Below are 21,713 nucleotides of genomic sequence, written 5' to 3' on the forward strand. Positions count from 1 at the left end.
GACACCCATAGATGATTCCAATAGAAGAGAATATATGTAGCTTAGGTTTGAAAGGTGGAGTCCTTGGTGTTGTCTGAGCTTGGCAGAAGAGTCTATCCAATGAATGCAACACTATAAAAACTTCTTGATCTTACCACACATGGATTGGCTAAATTACAATTTCAACTGGAAAATTGAGCATCCTTTTGTGTTTGTGGTGTGCATATGTGTGTGTTCAAGTCAAGACAACTGCCCAGACAAGTCCCTGCAGTTTTCTTGGTAAGATTTTTGGAAGTGGGTTGTTCATTTATTTTTATCCCCCATTAATTATTTTATTATTTTTAAAAATATTGTAACTCAACAGGGCAAACATGCATAATACTTCTTCATCCTCCTATGTTCTCCATAGCAACAATCTTGTGAGATGAGTTGGACTGAGAGAGAAAGAGTGCTGAAAGTCACCCAGCTAGCTTTCATGCCTAAGGAGAGAATTATGGTTACTAGCCTGATACCTAGATCAAACTGACTCCCAGCCCTCCTTCCTAGGGCTGAAAGAGAGCCCTAGTTGATTTTATGTCTAATGTGGATCTCCTGGTTTATAGACTGCTGGCTACAAATTGGCTTGTGAACAAGCTGGCTCATGAGCATCCTAGACCAATCTAAATCCAAAAACGCTATGGAATTCCTGGAAGCCTAGCATTCAGACAAATCAGCCATAAGTCGACACCATATAAAACCATATTTATACACCGTTCAAACAAGACAATAGAAAAGCTAAGAAGGAAACAAAAAGATTAAACACATTCCTTCCAACAGCTAACACCAGATTAACTGGAATTTCCATCAGAGAAACAATGAAACAGAAAACAATGCCCTAATCAAAAAACTACCAAGGACAAAACCACACACCAAAACTGGCAGGCTACTGAATATTAATACGGGAGCAAACCCCATACACATTCATATTGTTGATGTCACCCGGCAGGGTAATGAAATATCCACAAGCAAACAATTAAGTTAAGAGCGTACCAAGGACTCCACAGTAGTAGTAGTAGTAGTAGTAGTAGTAGTAGTAGTAGTAGTAGTAGTAGTAGTAGTAGTAGTAGTAGAAGATGCCTCTAAAATTCAAGGCTATTTCTTGGGATTTTGGAGAAGTTGGGAAGATACAGGCATTGTGCATGTTGTGTTTGTTATAATCACTCTTTCTTGATTATATAAGTGAATCTATAAAGCCCAGTAAATTGCCTAATTCTTTCAATGAGTTTCAACTTCCACTTTTTTTTTTTTTTAATTTTTGTAGCTGGCTCTATATGTGCTTTCTTTCCTGGATCCCAAGGACTTGCTGCAGGCAGCACAAACATGTCGATACTGGAGAATTCTGGCAGAAGACAATCTTCTATGGAGAGAGAAGTGCAGAGAAGAAGGTAAGGTTAAAATTTTTAACTTCTGAGATTCATTGAAAAAATGCCTCTGGTTATGGAAAGATAATTATTTTGAATATTTATATTTCACCAGCAATACAGATCCAAATACATGTTAACTTGTTACGTTAAATCGAACAAGCCAATAAATACAAATTCTGGTATTTGAGGCTGCAATTGTAGAATTCACCTGAGAGTTGCTGAACCTTTTGTTTGTAGATTCAAAGAACAGAAAGAGATGTGCCTCATGTTCCTCCAGATCATATATAAAGCTTGAAAATGAGTCACAGCAGCTCAGCTATTATACAGAGAATAGTAACTATTTATTTTAAAAAGTTTAAATGAGATATTTGAGATAACAAATAAATAGGGGTTCTAGTGTAAGGCTTTAGGATAAATTGGATGGAGGATAGAATAGTTTTGAGTTGCATGACAAACAGGTGAGAAACGCTAAGTATGTTACACATTTGGTAATAGTTTATCATTTTGGAAAAGAAGGGTAATGAAACATGCAACTAACATCATTTTGGGTTTGTTTAAAATATATAGGAATTGATGAACCGTTACATATCAAGAGGAGAAAAGTAATAAAACCAGGCTTTATTCATAGCCCATGGAAAAGTGCTTACATCAGACAGCACAGAATTGATACTAACTGGCGGCGAGGTGAACTTAAATCTCCTAAGGTAACTAATCATCTTTGAATAGACTATTATGAACATAGTAAAATCACATGTTAGTATCGATCTGTTCTGATTATTTTTAATATTTAAGAATCTAACTTTGTTCAAATAATTTGCAAAAGTTCAGCTTCAATATTTTGTATTATCTTTTTCTCTCACATGTTATAAGTACTGCAGCTCAAAACAATTTTATCAATTCTTGTTATGCTGGCAGCTATATCCATTTTAATGCATACATTGCAATTTAGCATATCCTATACAAAATGTATAAATGCTTCCATTTATATGTTAATTTTCACAGTCAACAAAAATTGAATTTAAAAGTGAGCTGTATTCAGTTTTCAATGCTATTTATTGAGAAATTCAAGTTAGAAATTATGGTAGGTAAAACTGCTCAGAACACATCCATTTTCTGAATAATGGAAGTTACTCTATATCTTACTGGTCTCTGTGTGGCTTTTCTTCCTTCCAGAGGCTCCCTAGCAGGTATAATATCCTACATTAACAGATACTTGCTTTCTTTATGGATTTCTGCAATTGTCAGGGTCTTACCAAATGAGGGGGCAAATATTTCTAAAAATAAGGCAAATTATAGTATGCAAAATATAATAGTTAAATCATCAGTTCCAATGGTGTTATCCTTTTGCGAACTTTGCAAACAGTTAAAGGTGCTCCTTCAATATGCCAAGGCATCAAGTTACACCTGTATCAGTGTATATTAACAAAATTGGATGTGACTGTAAATACATGTCACTTAACCAATAGTATTATGATTAATCATAGCTTATGGAAATTGAATTTGGTCATGATACCTCACAGATTAAGTACTAAATAATTCAAACTAGGAGAATATTTAACAAAGTTAGATTGAAAAGCAAAATCTCCAGTTGTTTTCAAACCACAACAGGTTGCTGCAAGAACCTCCTGGGAAGATGTATATATCTTACCTTAATATGTCATAAACATGAAATGAACACAGTAAATTTAATACTTCCAGATTGTACTAATAGAACAATCACATTCTATTCTGAAGGAGCTTTTTGGTTGAGAAGTGAAACATGCTCAAAAAACCAAACAAACAAGGAAGTTTGTCCTCTTGAAAAAACTTATTTGGGATATTTAGATCTATTAGTTCCTCTGAGGGAAGAACTAGTAAGGGACTTGCCTATGCAAACATTATCATATGGAAGTTTATATAAAGCTTGTGAATGCCTTTTAATTTTTTATGGAAAAAAATATGATATAAATTATTTCACCAGTAAACAGAGAAAGTCTGCTTTTTGTCTAATTTCACAATGGGATTGGCTTCTTTTTTCTTTCCCAGTCCAGTGAGTAATGAAATCCAGATATCAGGTTAGTAAAAAGTCAGCAGAGACTCAGATGGATTTGTAATGTTGCTCATTTGAAAAAGCCTATATATATAGAAAATGGAGTCACAATTAATAGTAGGAAACTGATACTAGAAAGAAGCATAGAAAGATAAATCATGTTATATATTGCAGTATGGCAGCTTGCTATGGGTTGATTGCTACTTGTTCACATAGGTAAACTGGATTAAACAGCCGAGAGCTAAATGAAACACATGTTCCATCGTATTAGGATAAATATATCCTAATTAAAAACAATAACTACAATTCTTATTTTAATGGTATGATCAATTCTGGTTTTTTCTGAGATGTGTGGGTTTTTTTCTTATATTATTAGGTGCTCAAAGGTCATGATGATCATGTAATCACATGTCTACAGTTTTGTGGTAACCGAATAGTCAGTGGTTCTGATGATAATACATTAAAGGTTTGGTCAGCAGTTACAGGAAAGGTAAATCAAATATGTTTATTGCATTTTTAATAAAGTTCATCCCAAATATATTCCTTGCTTTGTAAAACATGCTTTCTGTAGTTCAGTCTGATATTCGTAATGCATAGTTCTATTTCATCTTCTATACTTTCCTATTCACTTCAGTCCCCATTTTAAAACAGAATTCCCTATTAATATATGAAATGTGGTATTCTGCTTTATAACAGAGCAGGCCATCTTACAAGATGGAGAACAAAACCCAAAGCCTGGGGATGATATAAGGTTCATAACCAATAATTTTTTAGGCACGTTTGAGCTAAAAACTGAACTACTACTTGAGCATCACTTTAATGTTAAGTGGAGATCAATATCATACTTTGCACTATATGCACTATTCTTTTATATGAATCCAGTATTGTCACTGGCAGCATATTAGCAGTTCTTGTATTCCCACATAGCTGTTCCCCCCCACAAATGATTTTAATATAATTGTAGTGCATAAACAGGAAAAAAATGCAATGTTACAGATAGAATGTGGCATTTAATTTAATTTAAATAACAATTAAATAAATATGTGTTTATTTATAATAATTTGTGTGTCTCCTCAGATGATGATATAGCTAATTCATTTAGCGCTGTTCACTAGAATTCAGACTACCTTTATGATGGTGTTTAAGCTACTAAGCCAAACTAATTACTCGAATTTAACCCATTTCATTTATTACAGTCTGGGTAATACCTGTTTGAAAACCATTATATTTAAAATACTGTGAACTTTCAAATTCCAATTAAATTGTCTTTCACATTTCCAGCACTTATACACAACTAAAATTAGTAGCAGAAAGTGCCCAAAGAAACAATAGGGCTATTTAGAATATTTTCCAGCCCAGGACAAAGGTACCATATGTACTAGCCACAGTTTAGTTTTTAAAATTAGGTCACTGGCCAAAATGTTGAATTAGTTGCAGTTTATGAAAATTATGAATCTTTTAGAATTATTCAAAGCAAAAAATTTAAAAGCTATTTTCAAGTAACCCTGTCTGTCTGTCTGTTTCTCTCTCTCTCTCTCTCTTTCTCTGTAATTTAAGATAATCCATATGGAATTTGTGCATGAAATTATCTCAATTTTTTGTTCAATTAATATATCAACCCCTCATGGATATGATTCTGCCAGATTGCTATAAGCCCTGTTGGAAAAAAAGAAATAAAATTTGTATCAATATGGCTTTCCCACATGCTTGTTAATTTCTTGGAGTTTGCAAGTTCTTGGCTAATACAAAAGCTATTTCAAAACAATCTGAGTGGCTAACCATGTTTAAGGGAAGCTTGAAAAAACTGTAATCTAACCAAATAATTATTAATATTCTCCACAGAAGAGTGTTAATTCTAACATGGTTTAATGCTTTACCCTCTATGTTCTTGGAAGGAAAATGCTTCTAAGAAATAATAAAGAAATGCTTTAGGGAAGTACTCATAAATCTGAGTTTATTTGTTCTTATTAATTGGGAAGAATGATCAATTGGGAACAACGAATACTTCTGCAAACCTCTTTTGCTAGAGGTGTTTGAATGTAGACCTAATTTCTGATTTTCATACATTTCTTCTTTAGCTTAGGAAGATGGGGTGCACATTATATTAATTATAAGGAGTCTAGTTTCCCTCCCCTCAAGTTAGAAAAAACTACCGTATTTTTCGGAGTATAAGACACATCTTTTTCCGTCCAAAGAGAGGGTGAAAATCTGGGTACATCATATACACCGAATGTAGCCCCACCCACCCCCACCCTTCGGAGGTTGCCAGCCTCCATGTGTCGCATTTTCCGGCACTTCCACTCGGATTTTGTTAACGAGCAGCACAGATCTTTTTATCCATTTAAAACAAATCCTATCACTCCACGTGCATTTAACTGTAATGGATGGGGTGGGGGATGATTTTTATGGGGGGCAGAAGAGGGACTTAGCACCAAAGGCTCCACTCTTGAGACATCCCCATCTTCCTACCTGTAGCAGTAGGAGTTGAAAGCCTGGCTTTCTTGCAGCAAGGCCAGATAGAGATGCAGCACCTCAATCCTCCTGGACGCTGCCATCTCATAAACACAGTGCTGGGCTTCCCGGCAAGCCCCCTGCGCCTTTGCTGCCTTGGTTGGAGCCTGATTCCAGAAGCGGCCTGGGAAAGTGCAGATGTCGGAACTCAGTTGGCGAAATGGGTGCTGCGCAGGGGGCATAAGGCAAGGCGCTGCTACCCACAAACACTGTTGCTTCAATCTCCGCTGCCTGGAACTGCCCAAAAACGTGATGCTCTTTTTTTGCCTCCGCACACCCCGTTTTTGGAATTGGGGAGGCAGCGGAGATCTCCAAGCAGTGGAGAATCGCGGCAACAGTGTTTTCAGGTGGCAGCACCTTGCCTTACATCTCCTGTGCAGCGCCTGAAAACGCGATGCTCTTTTTCTTCCCTGATTTCAAAAACGGGTTGTGCGGAGGCAAAAAAAAGAGCATCACATTTTCGTGGTGCATGGTGATTTTTACTAATGTCCTTGTATAGAACAGCATTTGTTTGTATTTATATCCCTGATGCTACTATCCCTGAAACTATTAGCTTGCAGTGATTTGTAATATTAATAAAACTATTAACTTCAATGTTAATTTTTTAAATTCTAAGATAACCAAATTTAAATCACTGTCATTTAAAGTCTGTTCAAGAGCATTTTAAGCATGGATGTTTTCAGCATAAGCACTGCATCCTTAAAGTGAATTTCTTCTAAAAAGGGGTAAAGCTGCAGCTGGTAAAATGTGTTTCTGCCTGTTGTTTCAGCCTGGGAGATCAGAGAGAGATCTGGATGCAGTGGTGTTCTCAAACCTCATATATTTATTCTTGGTAGTATAATATAGATCTATAGCAGTGGTAGTCAGTCTGATGCCTACCGCCCACTAGTGGGCGTTCCAGCTTTCATGGTGGGCGGTAGGGGTTTTGTCCAATACTGAAGCACTTTATTATTATTATTATTATTATTATTATTATTATTATTATTATTATTATTATTATTATTATTATTATTATTATTATTATATTTGTATACCGCCCATCTCCCGAAAGACTCAGGGCAGTTCACAGCCAAAAAACAACAGAAAACATATAATACATATAAACAGCTAAAAGAATAGACAGTTAAATTCAATTGATGCCCTAAAACTTTTAAATACAAATTTAAAACCTCAATTAAACCCCTTTTTTAAAAATCCCAATTTAAAAACTACGTTCAAGCTAGTCCTGCTCTTCGAAACAGCAACGTCTTCAGCTCGCGGCGGAAGGACCTGAGATCGGGGAGTTGACGAAGCCCCAGAGGCAGCTCGTTCCAGAGGGTAGGGGCCCCCACAGAGAAGGCCCTCCCCCTAGAGGTCGCCAGCCGACATTGTTTAGCTGACGGTATCCAGAGGAGGCCCTCTCTGTGAGAGCGCACTGGTCGGTGAGAGGTTAATGGTGGCAGTAGGCAGTCCCGTAAATATCCCGGCCCTAGGCCATGGAGCATTTTAAAGGTGATAACAAGTACCTTGAAGTGAACCCGGAAGACCACCGGGAGCCAGTGCAGACTACGCAGGAGGGGTGTTACACGGGAGCCACAAGGTACTCCTTCTATCACCCGCGCAGCCGCATTCTGGACCAGTTGGAGTCTCCGGGTACCCTTCAAGGGGAGCCCCATGTAGAGAGCATTACAGTAGTCCAGGCGAGATGTAACAAGGGCATGAGCGACCGTGCATAAGGAAGCCCGATCCAGAAAGGGGCGTAACTGGCGTATCAGGCGAACCTGATGAAAAGCTCCCCTGGTGACAGCTATCATATGATCTTCTAAAGACAGCCGTGCATCCAGGAGGACGCACAGATTACGAGCCCTTTCCGTGGGGGCCAATAGTTCGTCCCCAATGGTCAGTGATGGAATTAGCTGACTGTACCGGGCCGCCGGCATCCATTTTTAATTTAATTGACTTTTTAAAAATTTTTTATAGCATTATTTAAAAACATTTTCATTAGGTTTTCATAAAATACCCCATGACAATTTAAATTTCTGAAAATATACTATTTGTATTGCCTGCGCAAAGTTTAGTTCAAGTTACATAAGTGAAACTAAATGGCCCTATAGCGCGACGGCAAACGAGCCTCATCCCAGAATAGCTCGCGCATCTCCCCCCACACCACCCAGCTGTAACAGACAAGCAGAGCTGGTAGCCCGCAACCCCCCCAAACCCAATCCACGATGCGCGAGGGACATGTGCAGACAATGATACACTTTATAAATCACCATTACTGTGGAACTGGTGGGCGGTTAGAAAATTTTACTACTAACAGAGATACAAAAGTGGGCGGTATAAAAAGGTTGACTACCCCTGTTCTATAGTACAAGTATAGAAACTACTGTAATTCTAGTCTCATTCTCCTAGAATTATGAACCCCTCCAACAGGTAAGCAACCCATGGGTCTCATGAGCTCCTCATCCAGGGACATAAGTTAGTTCTGGACAGCAAAAAACCAACAAAGTTTGAAGATGCAGTAACATTAAAAAGCAACCTGTTCCTTTCTTACACATGTTGCAATAACATACAGTTTTATGCTGTTCCTGTGTCATATTCAAATCAAGTATACATTTCAATGCATCCTGACTAACTTGCTGGTGCAGTTCCACTAATCCATTTTTATATAATGGGACAATTGAAGAAGGCCAATGAGAAAATTGTTGTGTTCATGTTACCACATGACTATCTCAGGTATCAGCCTGAAGAATGCAGAATATTACTATGTGCAATAATAATTCATCTGTATTTTGTTTGTCTAAATGATAACCAGATTTAATTGTCTATTTTCAGTGTTTAAGAACACTTGTTGGACATACAGGTGGGGTCTGGTCTTCACAGATGAGGGACAATATAATCATCAGTGGATCTACAGACCGGACCCTGAAAGTGTGGAATGCAGAGACCGGAGAATGTATACATACATTATATGGGCATACCTCAACTGTGCGTTGCATGCATCTCCATGAAAAAAGGTAAGCATTTATCTTGCATCCTTTGTTTTAAATGTAACAAACATACTTTTGACATTTAAGTATTATATTTTATGTATATAGTTTGTTGAAGTTTTATATTTAATATAAAAATATTAGACAACTTGTAAATACAAATAAACTGTTATGCGTTATACATTTTATTCTTTTGTTTATGTTCAAATTCAGAGAAATCAAAATTTTCCTGAGAAAAAAAAGGTTTATTTATTTATTTATTTATTTATTTCTTGTTCATACTTTTATACCACCCTATCTCCCTAGGGACTCAGGGCGGTTTACAGCCATATAAAAAACATATATATATACAAAGTAAAACATTAATTTAAAAAACTTATTACATAAGGCCGAATATTTAAAATAGAGATATAAATAATAAAACCCCATTAAAACCAGATTTAAAATTTAAACATTTAAAAATTTAAAAATACTAGTCCAGTCCTGCGCAAATAAATAGATGTGTCTTAAGCTCGCGGCGGAAGGTTCGAAGGTCAGGAAGTTGGCGAAGTCCAAAAAAGAATACAAAAAGATGTGATAGAAAACTGCTTAACTTAATTACTCAATATGAAGGCTCTTCCTGCTGTTTTTTTCTTTTACTGTAATATTTATTTGTACTAAGTACTTCACACATTTTCTTGCAAAGAAAGTAAACAGTTATAGTTTCTAAGTCAAGATATTAAAATATAAGGCAGATCAGGTGTGACACCTGCAAGTAGGTTAAACCTGATATCATGTTCAATATGATTATTTTGTAATCAGGTGTTCCAAGTAAAATAATGTGATATTAAATAGAAGAAAAATACAGGTAGTTCTCAATTTATAACCATTCATTTAGTGACTGTTCGAAGTTTCTGCAATTCTGAAAAAAGTGACGTGACCATTTTTCACATTTATGACCTTTTCAGCATCCCCATGATCACGTGATCAAAATTCAGATGCATGAAAACTAGTTCTTATTTATGACAATTGCAATGTCCCAGGGGCCTTTTGATCACCTTTTGTGACCTTCTGACAAGCAAAGTCAGTGGAGAAGGCAGATTCACTTAACAACCATGTTAGTAATTTAACAACTGCATAATTCACTTAACAACAGTACCAAGAACATTCATAAAATGGGGCAAAACTCAACAGTTGTCTTGCTTTGCAACAGACATTTTGGACTCACTTGTTGTAAATTGTTGTAAATACCTGTATAAAGATGTTTAGAGGACACATTTTAAGAGTCTTAATCTCAATCTTTATATGTTAATGTGTTGCTAAATTCCATATCTCCTGACGAAGACAAATTTATTTCTGAAATCCCAGAACTTACTGGAAATATATTTTCTTTTTCAGCCTAAAAATCTGGTGGTAATATTTCAGTTAAATATTTTTTATCATCCTATCTATAAGTTGGGTCAATTTAAATGTCTGCTTAAACATACAACCCTGGATTTAGTCTGGACTAAATACTGCTAAAACAGCCACATTATTTTTATTTTTCCACTTCCTAGAGTTGTCAGTGGGTCTCGAGATGCCACCCTGAGAGTTTGGGACATAGAAACAGGCCAGTGTTTACATGTTCTGATGGGTCATGTAGCTGCAGTCCGATGTGTACAATATGATGGCAGGAGGGTTGTTAGTGGAGCTTATGATTTCATGGTCAAGGTTTGGGATCCAGAAACTGAAACCTGTCTACACACCTTGCAAGGGCATACTAATAGAGTCTATTCATTACAGGTAAGCATTTTGTACTGTGCCTTCAGTATTCAACCAAAGTAATTAATTGGTGCCTAATATTTGCTAAGCACCCAGTACATTATTGGCAACTAACGAGGTCAAATCATTTGGCCTATGCATTCTATATTTTCCTTTTTCTTCTTTTCCCTATTTGTCTAATCTTTTATGTTATGACATTAAAAAACAGAGCACAGCCAGAGTGTTCAGAATTCTTGTAAAAGTGCCACAGAGCACTTTTACAAGAATTCAGTTCAGATAATCTGGAGTGCGCTAGCTGTTCTGACTGCATATCCATTTGAGATGAGTTTCTTAAATTTAGCTCAGAGATAAATTTAAGCATATCTTTTAAAATTGAACAACTTGTGCAATTATATAATAATCATTGAGAATGAATAGGGATGTTTATTATATATTATTATGGTGTTTTCTTGTATTACAGAAAGATCTGTAAAGATTTTTTTCTAATAAGTTACTAATTAATTGGGTAAAATATTTTAGATGGACTTTGTAAGTTTTAAATATACTTAAATTGAAAAAAATAATTCTAATTGAATGTGTCTGTTAATGACAATAAATGTCTATTTATATTTAAAGCATTTCTTAGAGTGTCAGAGATACTTTTGTTATTCCAAGAAATAAGTTAATAAGAACCATGAAATAGTGGTACTTGTGTTTAAAGAAAGTGTTTTGCAAACAGTTATAACAGTTTTATTTTAATTGTCTTCTTTTTCATGCACATACTTAAACATATAACTACTTCTAAAATAGAAAGTGTACATATAGTTGTATTGATTAATTTGCTTCATTGAATCAAATTGAAATGTTTTAAACATTAAGATGAATTTTTAAACCAGTTTAATAGAGATTATTGCATTTTTCATTTATTGGATCCACTTCTACTATACTTGCTACAAATAAAAGAAAAACATGAAATTATTTTAACAAGGGTTATTTTTTTTATTTTTCAGTTGCATTGTGGAGATTAGAGAATCTGATCTATAGCACTTGAAGTTACATTCTTTTTTTGACAATTAGATATTTATCATGGCATGTTGTCCATAACCACTGATTGAGGTTCATTGAAAGCCAGTTTAATAACAGAACATCATTATAGAGAATTTTCTAATATTATGTAGACTAACAAACTTATTATCGTGTAAGTGAACTACAAATCACTTTATCAGAATAACTTCCTAGATAAGAATATGTCTATATACCCTTCTGTGTGTGTGTGTGTGTGTGTGTGTGTGTGTGTATGCATGTATGTATATGTGTACACACACACACACACACACATATACGTACAAAGTGAGATTTAATGGTAGTGAAATGTAGAAGATGTCAGTGACCATAATATTGGCAATAGAAATATCACAAAACAGTTATTAGATATGACACTGGCATTATTATGCTGAGCTAATTAACATGTACAAATCTTTACTATCTAATTTATAAGAAAACTGAATCCCTTAGTGGAGCATAGCTCAGGTATTTGGGAGTAAAATCTTGTTTGCTTGCTTAAGGCTACCCACATCAATATCAGGTTTGGGTTGTACTAGGGAGAAGAAGACTTACTATGCCTCTTTTTTTGGTACTGACATTTCAGTGCTAGATTTGAATCTAGTTGTTCTTTTGCATAGAGATGGATCAATTTATACAATGCAAAGTATAATAAGAGGTTGCTTACAAAGAATGGCATGTGTATCATTAGTAAATGAAGAGGTGTGCAGCTGCTGGCACAAGTAACTATTAGATTCTGTAACAATTACTAGATTCTGTCCGATAGAGATCAGATATAAAGTCCACTACGTGATGACAGTGTATCTTGCAGGGTTTGAAACAACATTTAATCTTAGTATGTCTGAAAGGTGGCAAGCTACCTGGCATTCTGTCATACACATTCACACAGATATGAACATTAATTGAGTCATATATGTCAAGGTTAGGCACTCATGGTCTACATGCAATGCACAGTTTCCATTTTCCAACTTCCAGTTCATCATAATATTAAAATAGTTAATTTTTGGTGTGTTGTCTCGCCCTTCTCCTTTTGCAGTGGAGACTAAAAATAAGGGGTTATATTTCTTCTCATTAACTTTTAAATACTTTTTCAAAAGTTACCCAGAGTTGATAACCTGTAAAGAGAAAAGGAATAAACTGTCTTGTGCAATAGTGAAACATTTGAAATTTTTAAAAACAAGCTTTATAAATGTGTAAGATACTTTGATTGTAGAATAATAAATGTGTAAATCCAGCTTTTGGGAAGGACAAAAATCTTTTAAATTTGGTTTTACAGTATCTATTTAAATCTATTTATTTGCAAATGTACTTTTTAATGGTAAAGGAACGATCTTCAAATTATTAAACAATCTTCAAATTATTAGACATTCTTGAAAGGCTACAATTTCTTCATAGCTATATGTCATAATTAAATTTTACATTTTATATTTTGATTGTTTGAGTGGGTTGGATCCAGACTGTCAGATTTAAACTAAATCCATGCAAACTACTGGGATAGGCTAGTCATGACTACATTTTTTGATGATTTTAGTCAAACTACTAAAAAGTCTAACAACATCTGTATCTAAGGATGTTTAACAAGTACGCCTTGTTAAAATTTCTCTATTGCAATTCTTTAAGGATATGGAAGGTTGACACTTTGACATAAATATGACTTACTGTCCATGAAGAATATAGAATATTTGTTATAACTGTAAAACATGTATCCAGAATGGCTTAAAAACATTTATGTTCAAATTTTAACCATATAATGGAGAATTTAAATTGTGTTGACCTTTATTTTAGCTAATCATTCTCAGTTTTGTTAACTATAGTTGAGAATATAGTCTGTGTTTTATAATTAGTAACCCATATCTGCTAGCTTTTTTTAAAAAAAGAACAAGTGCTTCTAATTTGAATGGTTTTAAAATCAAAATATATCAGGAATAAAAGAAAATATGCATTAATGTGCCCTATATTGTAGTATGCCTTTCAGATATAGAATTACAGGTGAGCAGAAATGATTTTCAGTCTGTTAATAGATATCAGAAAATGAATCTTTCATCCTGTCTAAATCATATTAAACTTTAAATATATGGGAATAACTTTCACTGTGATAACATTGTTCCAGGTTGCACTTCCTCCTACAAATAATGCCGGCACATATGCTCCGAATCATTTTTAAAATGCAAAGTTACTCCATATCCAAAACTGACTTCTTGTTCCAAATGAGTAGGAAGTAGCTTCCTGAGGCAAAGTGTTTATTCTTAACAAAAACTGGATAATTTTGATAAATTTGTCATATCATACGTTCCCTTAATATATATTGAACTTAGTAATATCAAACTATTCACAGATTTGTATCAACTTACATTCTGAAGAGATAAAACTGTGAATACAATTAGGCAACTAAGAATAATCACAATTCAATATAAATATGTTGATATATGTAAACTTCTTTTCTCATAGTTTGATGGTATCCATGTGGTGAGTGGATCTCTTGACACTTCAATCCGAGTTTGGGATGTGGAAACAGGAAATTGCATTCACACATTAACAGGTCACCAGTCATTAACAAGTGGAATGGAACTCAAAGACAACATTCTTGTGTCTGGGAATGCAGATTCTACCGTCAAAATCTGGGATATCAAAACAGGACAGTGTTTACAGACGTTACAAGGTAAGATTTCACAGCCTTGTGTAACTAAGTCATAAAAGTGTTTCAGTACTAATCTATATACATGTATGCATGTCTATATATTATTGCATATTTGTGAACTATATATACTTTTAAAAAGATTTCCTTGCACTCTTTTTGGTAACAATATTTGATCATGCTCCAGATACATTATAAATGGTTTAGAAATAAATCTTCAGTTTTCTCCAGGTGGTATTTTAATGCTTCACTCTTAAATTGTCAATGTGGATTTTGAGGTTTGAGATATTTTTCTTCAATTAGTAAAAACAACTCAAGGGTTTTGTTGGATGCTTTCAAAGGTCTTATAAGGGTATATGTTTCATGGAAGGAAAAATATTATTTGGATTTGGAAACCAAGTTAAAGAAATTGTAAATAGAAATTGTCAGCTGTTGACTGTTGGAGGCGAGTTATTGGCCCCAAAGGATAGGGTGCGCAACTTAGGTGTCCTCCTGGATGAACGGCTGTCGTTTGAAGATCATTTGACGGCCGTCTCCAGGGGGGCCTTCCACCAGGTTCGCCTGGTTCGGCAGTTGCGCCCCTTCCTTGATCGGGATGCCTTGTGCACGGTCACTCATGCGCCTGCTACCTCTCGCTGGATTATTGTAATGCTCTCTACATGGGGCTCCCTTGAAGTGCACTCGAGGCTTCAGTTAGTCCAGAATGCAGCTGCGCTGGTGATAGAGGAGCTCGCGTAGCTCCCATATAACACCGCCTCCTGCACAGACTGCACTGGCTACCTGTGGCCTTCGAGTGCACTTTAAGGTTTTGGTTACTACCTTTAAAGCGCCCATGGCTTAGGGCCTGGGTACTTACGGGACCGCCTGCTGTTACCATATGCCTCCCACCGACCCGCACGCCTCACAGAGAGGGACTTCTCAGGTGCCGTCCGCCAAGCAATGTTGGCTGGCGGCCCCAGGAAGGTCCTTCTGTGGGGCTCCACACTCTGGAACGAACTTCCCCGGTTTACGCCAAATACCTGACCTTCGGACATTCCGTCGCGAACTGAAGACATATCTTTTATTCGGGCTGGCTTAAATTGAATTTTATTAAATTTTAATTTCTTATTAACTAATTTTAAATGGGGTTTTTAGTTCATTGTATACTTTTCAGGCCAATTTTTAAAATAAGTTTTTTAATTGCATTTTAAATTGTATATTGTACTATCTGTTTTATTTTGCCTGTACACCGCCCTGAGTCCTTCGGGAGAAGGGCGGTATAAAAATCAAATAAATAAATAAAATAAAATAAATATTCATGTAAGAATTCCTACCACAGAATTATATAGTAGTTTTAGGTCTGCCAACCTGATGTTTAGCTATTTGTATGCCTCTGAAATTGAATATTCATTGAAGAGTTTTAACTAGATTTTGGCAACAGGAAAAAACTGAAAAATCTGGCTTCTCAACTAAAACAACTGAACTATACTATATCTATACTGAAGCATTCTATGAGAAAAATAATCTGAGACAACGTATTTCAGTTTTTTGAATTTTTATACTCTTCCTCATAAATAAAACCTTCAACTACCTTATAGGAACTGATTTTTTAAATAATAGATTAAAATTTCCACAAAAGGTATCTTTGTTGGATTAGCACACTTGTAATGTGGCAGCAACAATTAAAAACAATTAATTGTATTCAGTCTGGTGTGAGTTTCTTATAGAATAAGACCAAAACAAAACCTGTACAGTATTTTTTTCAAATAATTTTATTAAAGCTCTTAATAAAACAATTAAACATAATAGAAGCTGGGGGGTGGAGAGAGAATTGCAAGAAAAATAAATGTATAAAGAAAAACTTTCCGTCCCCTAAGGAAAAAACTCCTGTTTGTGGCAATTGTTTAATCTCCTTACCTTCTCTTAGCTAACAGAAATATAAAACCATTCATCCAATTACCGTATATACTCGAGTATAAGCCGAGTTTTTCAGCACGTTTTTTGTGCTGAAAAGCGCCCCCTCGGCTTATACTCGAGTCTACGTCTTGATGTACTTCGGGAACGCCGCACAGGAGACGCCAAAGAGGCGGGATTTGCCCAAGGCTGAGCAGTTCGCCGCGCGGACCCGAGCCAAGCCGGTCCCAGTCCAGCCCCTTCCTCTTGCAGCGAGTCCTTTCTACCGCAGGCAGCTAGCTCTCGTTAGTGCGCAAGACGCTGCATTTATTCCTATGTGGACACACACGCGCACACCCCCTCACGCACAATTACCCACGCCTCCTTTTCGCAGAACCAAAAATAGCCTCGCGTGCTTATTGCGCCCCCAGCCACCCACTCCCTACTCCATTCTCTTTCTCTTCCGAGCCTGCCAAGAGCATCTTGCGAGCGGGCAGGAAAGGCCTTTTTGTGTGTGTGCGTGTGTGTGCGCGCCTGTGTGCCCTAGTCCCCTTCCTTCTCTTCGGCGGCGCTGGAAGAGAGAGAGAGAGAGAAAGGAGGGGCCGTTCCTCCCCTTCTTTCATTCTTTCATTCTCTCTCTCTCTCTCTCTCTCTCTCTTTCTTTCTTTCTTTCTTTCTTTCGCCTGGCCGAACTGCTTTTGACGGCGCTGCGCGGAGGCGCTTGGCCATCTTTGGAGAGAGAGAGAGAAAGGAGGGCCGTTCCTCCCTTCTTTCATTCTTTCATTCTCTCTCTCTCTCTTTCTTTTCTTTTCTTTCGCCTGGTCGAACTGCTTTTGACGGCGCTGCGCGGAGGTGCTTGGCCGTCTTTGGAGAGAGAGAAAGCCGGGTGAGGGGCGGCTACAAGCCAGTCCCGGGAAAGCGGGATGGTTCCCGTTCGCCCTGGCCTCCGTCCTCCGATCTCCTGCGCTGGGAGCGAGCGAGCGAGCGAGCGAACGGCTTCGGGCACCGCCGACTTTGGCCCTTTAGCAAGGAGGAAGGTGGGAGGGAAGCGGAGCTGCCGGCTGTGGCGCTCCGCTCGGAGCCGCCGCCGCCTGGAAGAGGGAGGAGGTGACCTTCACGCGCGGAGAGGGTGGGGGATGGGGGGGTTGAGGGGCGTGCAAGAGGAGCGAGCGTGGAGGAAGAGGAGGAGGCGACGGCCCCGCCGGGACAGCGCGGCTTCTAAGACCAGCCCACGCTCCGAAGAGGGAAAGGGAGCGAGTGGGTGGGTGGCTGGGACGAGACCCCCACCACAAACACACACACACACGCCCCGTGAGACGTCTTGCTTGCATGTCACACACACGCACCGCTCGCTGGGGAAAAAAAAGGATGGATGGATGGATGGAAGGAAGGAAGGATGGATTGATGGATGGAGGCGACCGCTTTGAAGCGCAACCCTTCTCCCGCAACTAAGGGGGGGGGTCAATGTTTTCCCCAATCCTAGGGTGTGGGGAAACAGTCATTCTTTCTTCCCCCCTAGTCTCTCCCGAGATCGCACTGCAGCGCCCATCATCCCCAGCCGGCAATCTGAGCTCGTGCCATCGATGTGGTCCTTGAACTTCCCCCTCCTTGTTTCTAACCCAGCCTAGGATGGCCGGCGTGGAGGGTGTGGTGGTGGTAAAACGGCCAGGAGAAAGCTTTCGCTCTTTTCGAGAGGTCCTCTTGGAAGGCTGCCTTGGAAAGGGAAAGTGGGAGGGGCAGAGATTTCTCCTCAAAGGTCCCCTTGGAAGGCTGGGTTGGAAAGGGAAAGTGGGAGGGGCAGAGATTTCTTCCTCGGTCCTTCTAGAGTCCTTGAGAAACTGAAATCATACAAGGTTAATAAATTATACTCCTCCTCCTCATTGATGAGTTTTTCATCCTGAAATTGATTGAAACATTGTACCATCATATGCTGCCATAGTATAGTGTTAACAACATCTGTAAAGATGATATATGAGCATGACACTAAGTTTTTCTATATTTCCCTTTATTGAAAAACTTCCATCATGCTTCTTTCTGAAAACAAAGGTCATTATAATATACCTCATTATATATTTGATTTGATGATATTTCAGTTAATAAATACCATTTAAGGTGTTAAGCTTCTTTTCTTTTCAGCAGCAAAGTGAATTACAACTTTAAAGAACTTTATTACTTTATATTCATTTATTTTAAGTATAGATTTTAGATTTTTAAACAAATATGTTTAGAGCTTTTATATCTTTCAAGTTATTCAAATTATCCTCAGCAGGTATATAATGGCATCCAATTCCAATATCATGTTGGGGCTTTTGAGCAAGGGAGGAGGAACGCGAGCACCGCCTTTCGCGCTGGCATTCCGGGATTTCCCTTTGTTTAGAGCTGGGAATCCTCCTTCCCCCTTTTGCACTTTTATTGTTTTTCGTTCAAATAAATATTCATGTTATTTTACTTGGCTCTATCTTTATTTTTTACATTGACCAGTAGCTGCCTCATTTCCCACCCTAGGCTTATACTCGAGTCAATAGTTTTTCCCAGTTTTTTGTGGTAAAATTAGGTACCTCGGCTTATATTCGGGTCGGCTTATACTCGAGTATATACGGTACCCATTTCTTAATAGCAAATCAGATAAGTAACATCTTCAATCCAGTTACCAGCAAAAATATCCATTCAAAGCTTTAACGTTAATTAACATATATAAAACTGAACATTCCACAACTCGCCTCTTAACTGTAACAAAATTCATTTAAAAGTCATGAAATTGTCCCAACATCATAATATAAACAAATGTAAAAAAAAAACAAAAAACCCAAGCTTAACCTGACAAAGAGGAACCATTACCCTTTTAAAAAAGATAAACTCCAATGCACAATATTCCGAAAAACATCTTATCTTCAGATACACATTCATATGTCCACTCTATTGACAGATCCACATTTCACCAGTCTAAAATAATCTGTGTCCTAATAGAGAAAATTTTGAAGATAAATGTATCAGCAATAAATAAATTTTGCATTTTTTAAAAACAAAAATTTCCAAATTTCCTTATTTTAACCAAAGAAAATAGTTAAATGTAAAACAAATGTAAGGGCTATAAAATCAGTACTACATAAATTATAATTTAATAAATTATAATTATATGTAAAAAAGCTTTTACATCACATCCGGTAAGTAAATACCCCTTTGCCCAAGCTGCACTGGTTGTCTCCAAACCTAGGCCTGCTGTTTGGTCTGGATCTCTGATGACATTCCATGCTGGAGGTCATTAGTAGACTAGGAGAAAGAACCCATTTCCACCTATTGTATTTTGGATTTTAATTGATTTAATGTCCATCCTCTGCTAAAAAACAGACATGGGGACCGTTTCATAGAGTCAGACACGACCAGACAAGGAAAATCTTTATCTTTATAGAAAAATATAGTATTTTCTAGTTTAGTAGACTCTGATGTTACTTTTTTTGCTAACTTAATTTTGAATTTTTATTTACTCTAGGTCCCAACAAGCATCAAAGTGCTGTGACCTGTTTACAGTTCAACAAGAACTTTGTAATTACCAGCTCAGATGATGGGACTGTAAAATTATGGGACTTAAAAACGGGTGAATTTATCCGAAATCTAGTTACATTGGAAAGTGGAGGAAGTGGAGGTGTTGTATGGCGGATCAGAGCCTCCAACACAAAGCTAGTGTGTGCAGTTGGAAGCCGGAATGGGACTGAGGAAACCAAGCTGCTGGTATTGGACTTTGATGTGGATATAAAGTGAAGCTTGAAAAGATTATTTTGTCCAGAAATGCAAATGATGTTCTTGTCCTTTCTCCCTCCCTCTACAAAAAGGAAAAAACAAAACAAAACCCTTGTCCTTGGTGGTGCAGGATGTTGGCTTGGGGCAACAGATCCTAAAGACCTACAGGCTACAAAAGAGAAGACACAAAATTGAAAACTGTAACTGACAAAAGAGGCATTTGCTTTTCTCTTTACATCAAAGACTTCACCTTGGAAAGGGCCAGCTTTGCAAAATGTGACTTTCTGTATCAAGCCAGGTGCAATTATTTCTTTTCTGTTTTCCTCTCAATGATCACTGAGCTTTGTTGAGATGTAGAAGTTGTTACAATTCTTGTTAATCCTGTTCTTTTACTCTACCTTATTCTAGAAAGGAGATTCATATCTCCATTATCAGTTATTGTCTTTCAAACAAGACAGCATCTGGGAAAGCAGAGTCCTTTATGTGTGGAAAAGCTAAACTTACTGTGAATTGTTTTGTACAGTTTTACAGCTTTTTTTTTTTTTTGCCAACCATTGCCAATGTCAATCACAGTATTAGTCTTTGTTGATCTCTTTTACTCTTGCTTCCATCTATGTTCTTCAATGCATAAGTTACTCTGAGGTGGCAAATTGTCCTGGATTTGAAGATTTCTCAGATGGATTTAATATATGATGCTGGTGCTAGAAGTAGGTCTTCAATTATGGGATTGTTGTCCCAGCCCTGTACTGTATTCCCAGTGGCCAAACTTATTTATGCTGCTAAATGAAAGGAAAAAAAAATATTTTTATTTTTTTTCTGCTGTGACGTTTTAGTCCCAGACTGAATTCCAAATTTGCTCTAGTTTGGTTACAGAGAAGAGACTTTTTTGCCACTGAAACTTGAGCCAACTGTGCCTCTAAGAGGCTGTGAATGGAAAAGTTTCAGACAGTTTAGAGTGAAGTTTGCTTGCAAGTAAAGAGAGTGTGTGCAACGCTTATTTTCTTTTTTCTTTTTTTTTCTTTTTTCCTGGACAAAAATTAAAATACATTCCTTAGAACAAAGCTCTTGCAGCCTGTTCTGTGGGGAAGTTTCTTTGTGAGGGCTGTGGTGAATGGAATAAACAGACACGAAACTGACAATATATTTAAAAAAATATTCGAAAGTGAAAACAAAATTGCTGGTCGGTTGTAGTGTTTTACAGAATTTGAGAATAGCTGTTACAGTTGGGTGAGTAACTGACAAAGCAAAAATGCTTCAGTTTTTCTGTTAAAGTTGTCATATAAAAAAGAATGCAATTGTCAAATTGATTTGCCTCATTCTCCAAGAGCCACAACTCAAGTTGAACTGTGAAAGTGGTTTAACACTGTATCCTAGCTGATCTTTTTTTTCCTCCTTTTTTGTTTTATTTATAGTCTGTTTCTTTTAAAGAAATCAGATTTCAATTTGTTAATTTTAGATATGTAACAACCTGACAGGATGGAGGAAAAACCTTTAAAGGGATTGTGTCTATGATTTGATTCACTTAGAAATTTTATTTTCTTATAAATTAAGTGCAATAAAATGTGTTTTTTTCATGTTAAAAAGTCTTCCTACTAATGATTTAATACTGCAATATTTCCAAGTTTGGATGGAATGGAACATTACAAAAGCATTTATATCTACTTGTGTGATAGGATAAACATACACATTTTGAATTGACTTTTCAGATTTCCAGCAAAATCCTCATTTCCTTGGTTGTTAGAATCAACTGAAAATCATTTTTGATTCCATGTTTTGAAGGAATTGGAGCAACAGTT

The 21,713-nt window shown here is 36.9% G+C and overlaps 1 protein-coding gene across 7 annotated transcripts in view; it reads left to right on the plus strand.

Annotated features, from left to right (window-relative positions):
* The window catches only part of FBXW7 (F-box and WD repeat domain containing 7), a 139,978-nt gene extending 118,478 nt beyond the window's left edge, over window positions 1–21,500 (plus strand). For all 7 annotated transcript variants that reach the window (XM_058192146.1, XM_058192150.1, XM_058192148.1 and 4 more), the window contains 7 exons: window positions 1,280–1,403; window positions 1,950–2,086; window positions 3,788–3,901; window positions 8,737–8,918; window positions 10,427–10,652; window positions 14,121–14,331; window positions 19,670–21,500. In XM_058192146.1, coding sequence (XP_058048129.1) covers window positions 1,280–1,403; window positions 1,950–2,086; window positions 3,788–3,901; window positions 8,737–8,918; window positions 10,427–10,652; window positions 14,121–14,331; window positions 19,670–19,938 — 1,263 coding nt within the window. In that variant the 3' untranslated portion in view covers window positions 19,939–21,500. The remainder of the gene's footprint in view (window positions 1–1,279; window positions 1,404–1,949; window positions 2,087–3,787; window positions 3,902–8,736; window positions 8,919–10,426; window positions 10,653–14,120; window positions 14,332–19,669) is intronic.
* The last annotated feature ends 213 nt before the right edge of the window (window positions 21,501–21,713 follow it).

The sequence above is a fragment of the Ahaetulla prasina genome, chromosome 8, assembly GCF_028640845.1.
Source record: "Ahaetulla prasina isolate Xishuangbanna chromosome 8, ASM2864084v1, whole genome shotgun sequence".
Taxonomy (NCBI): Eukaryota; Metazoa; Chordata; class Lepidosauria; order Squamata; family Colubridae; genus Ahaetulla; species Ahaetulla prasina.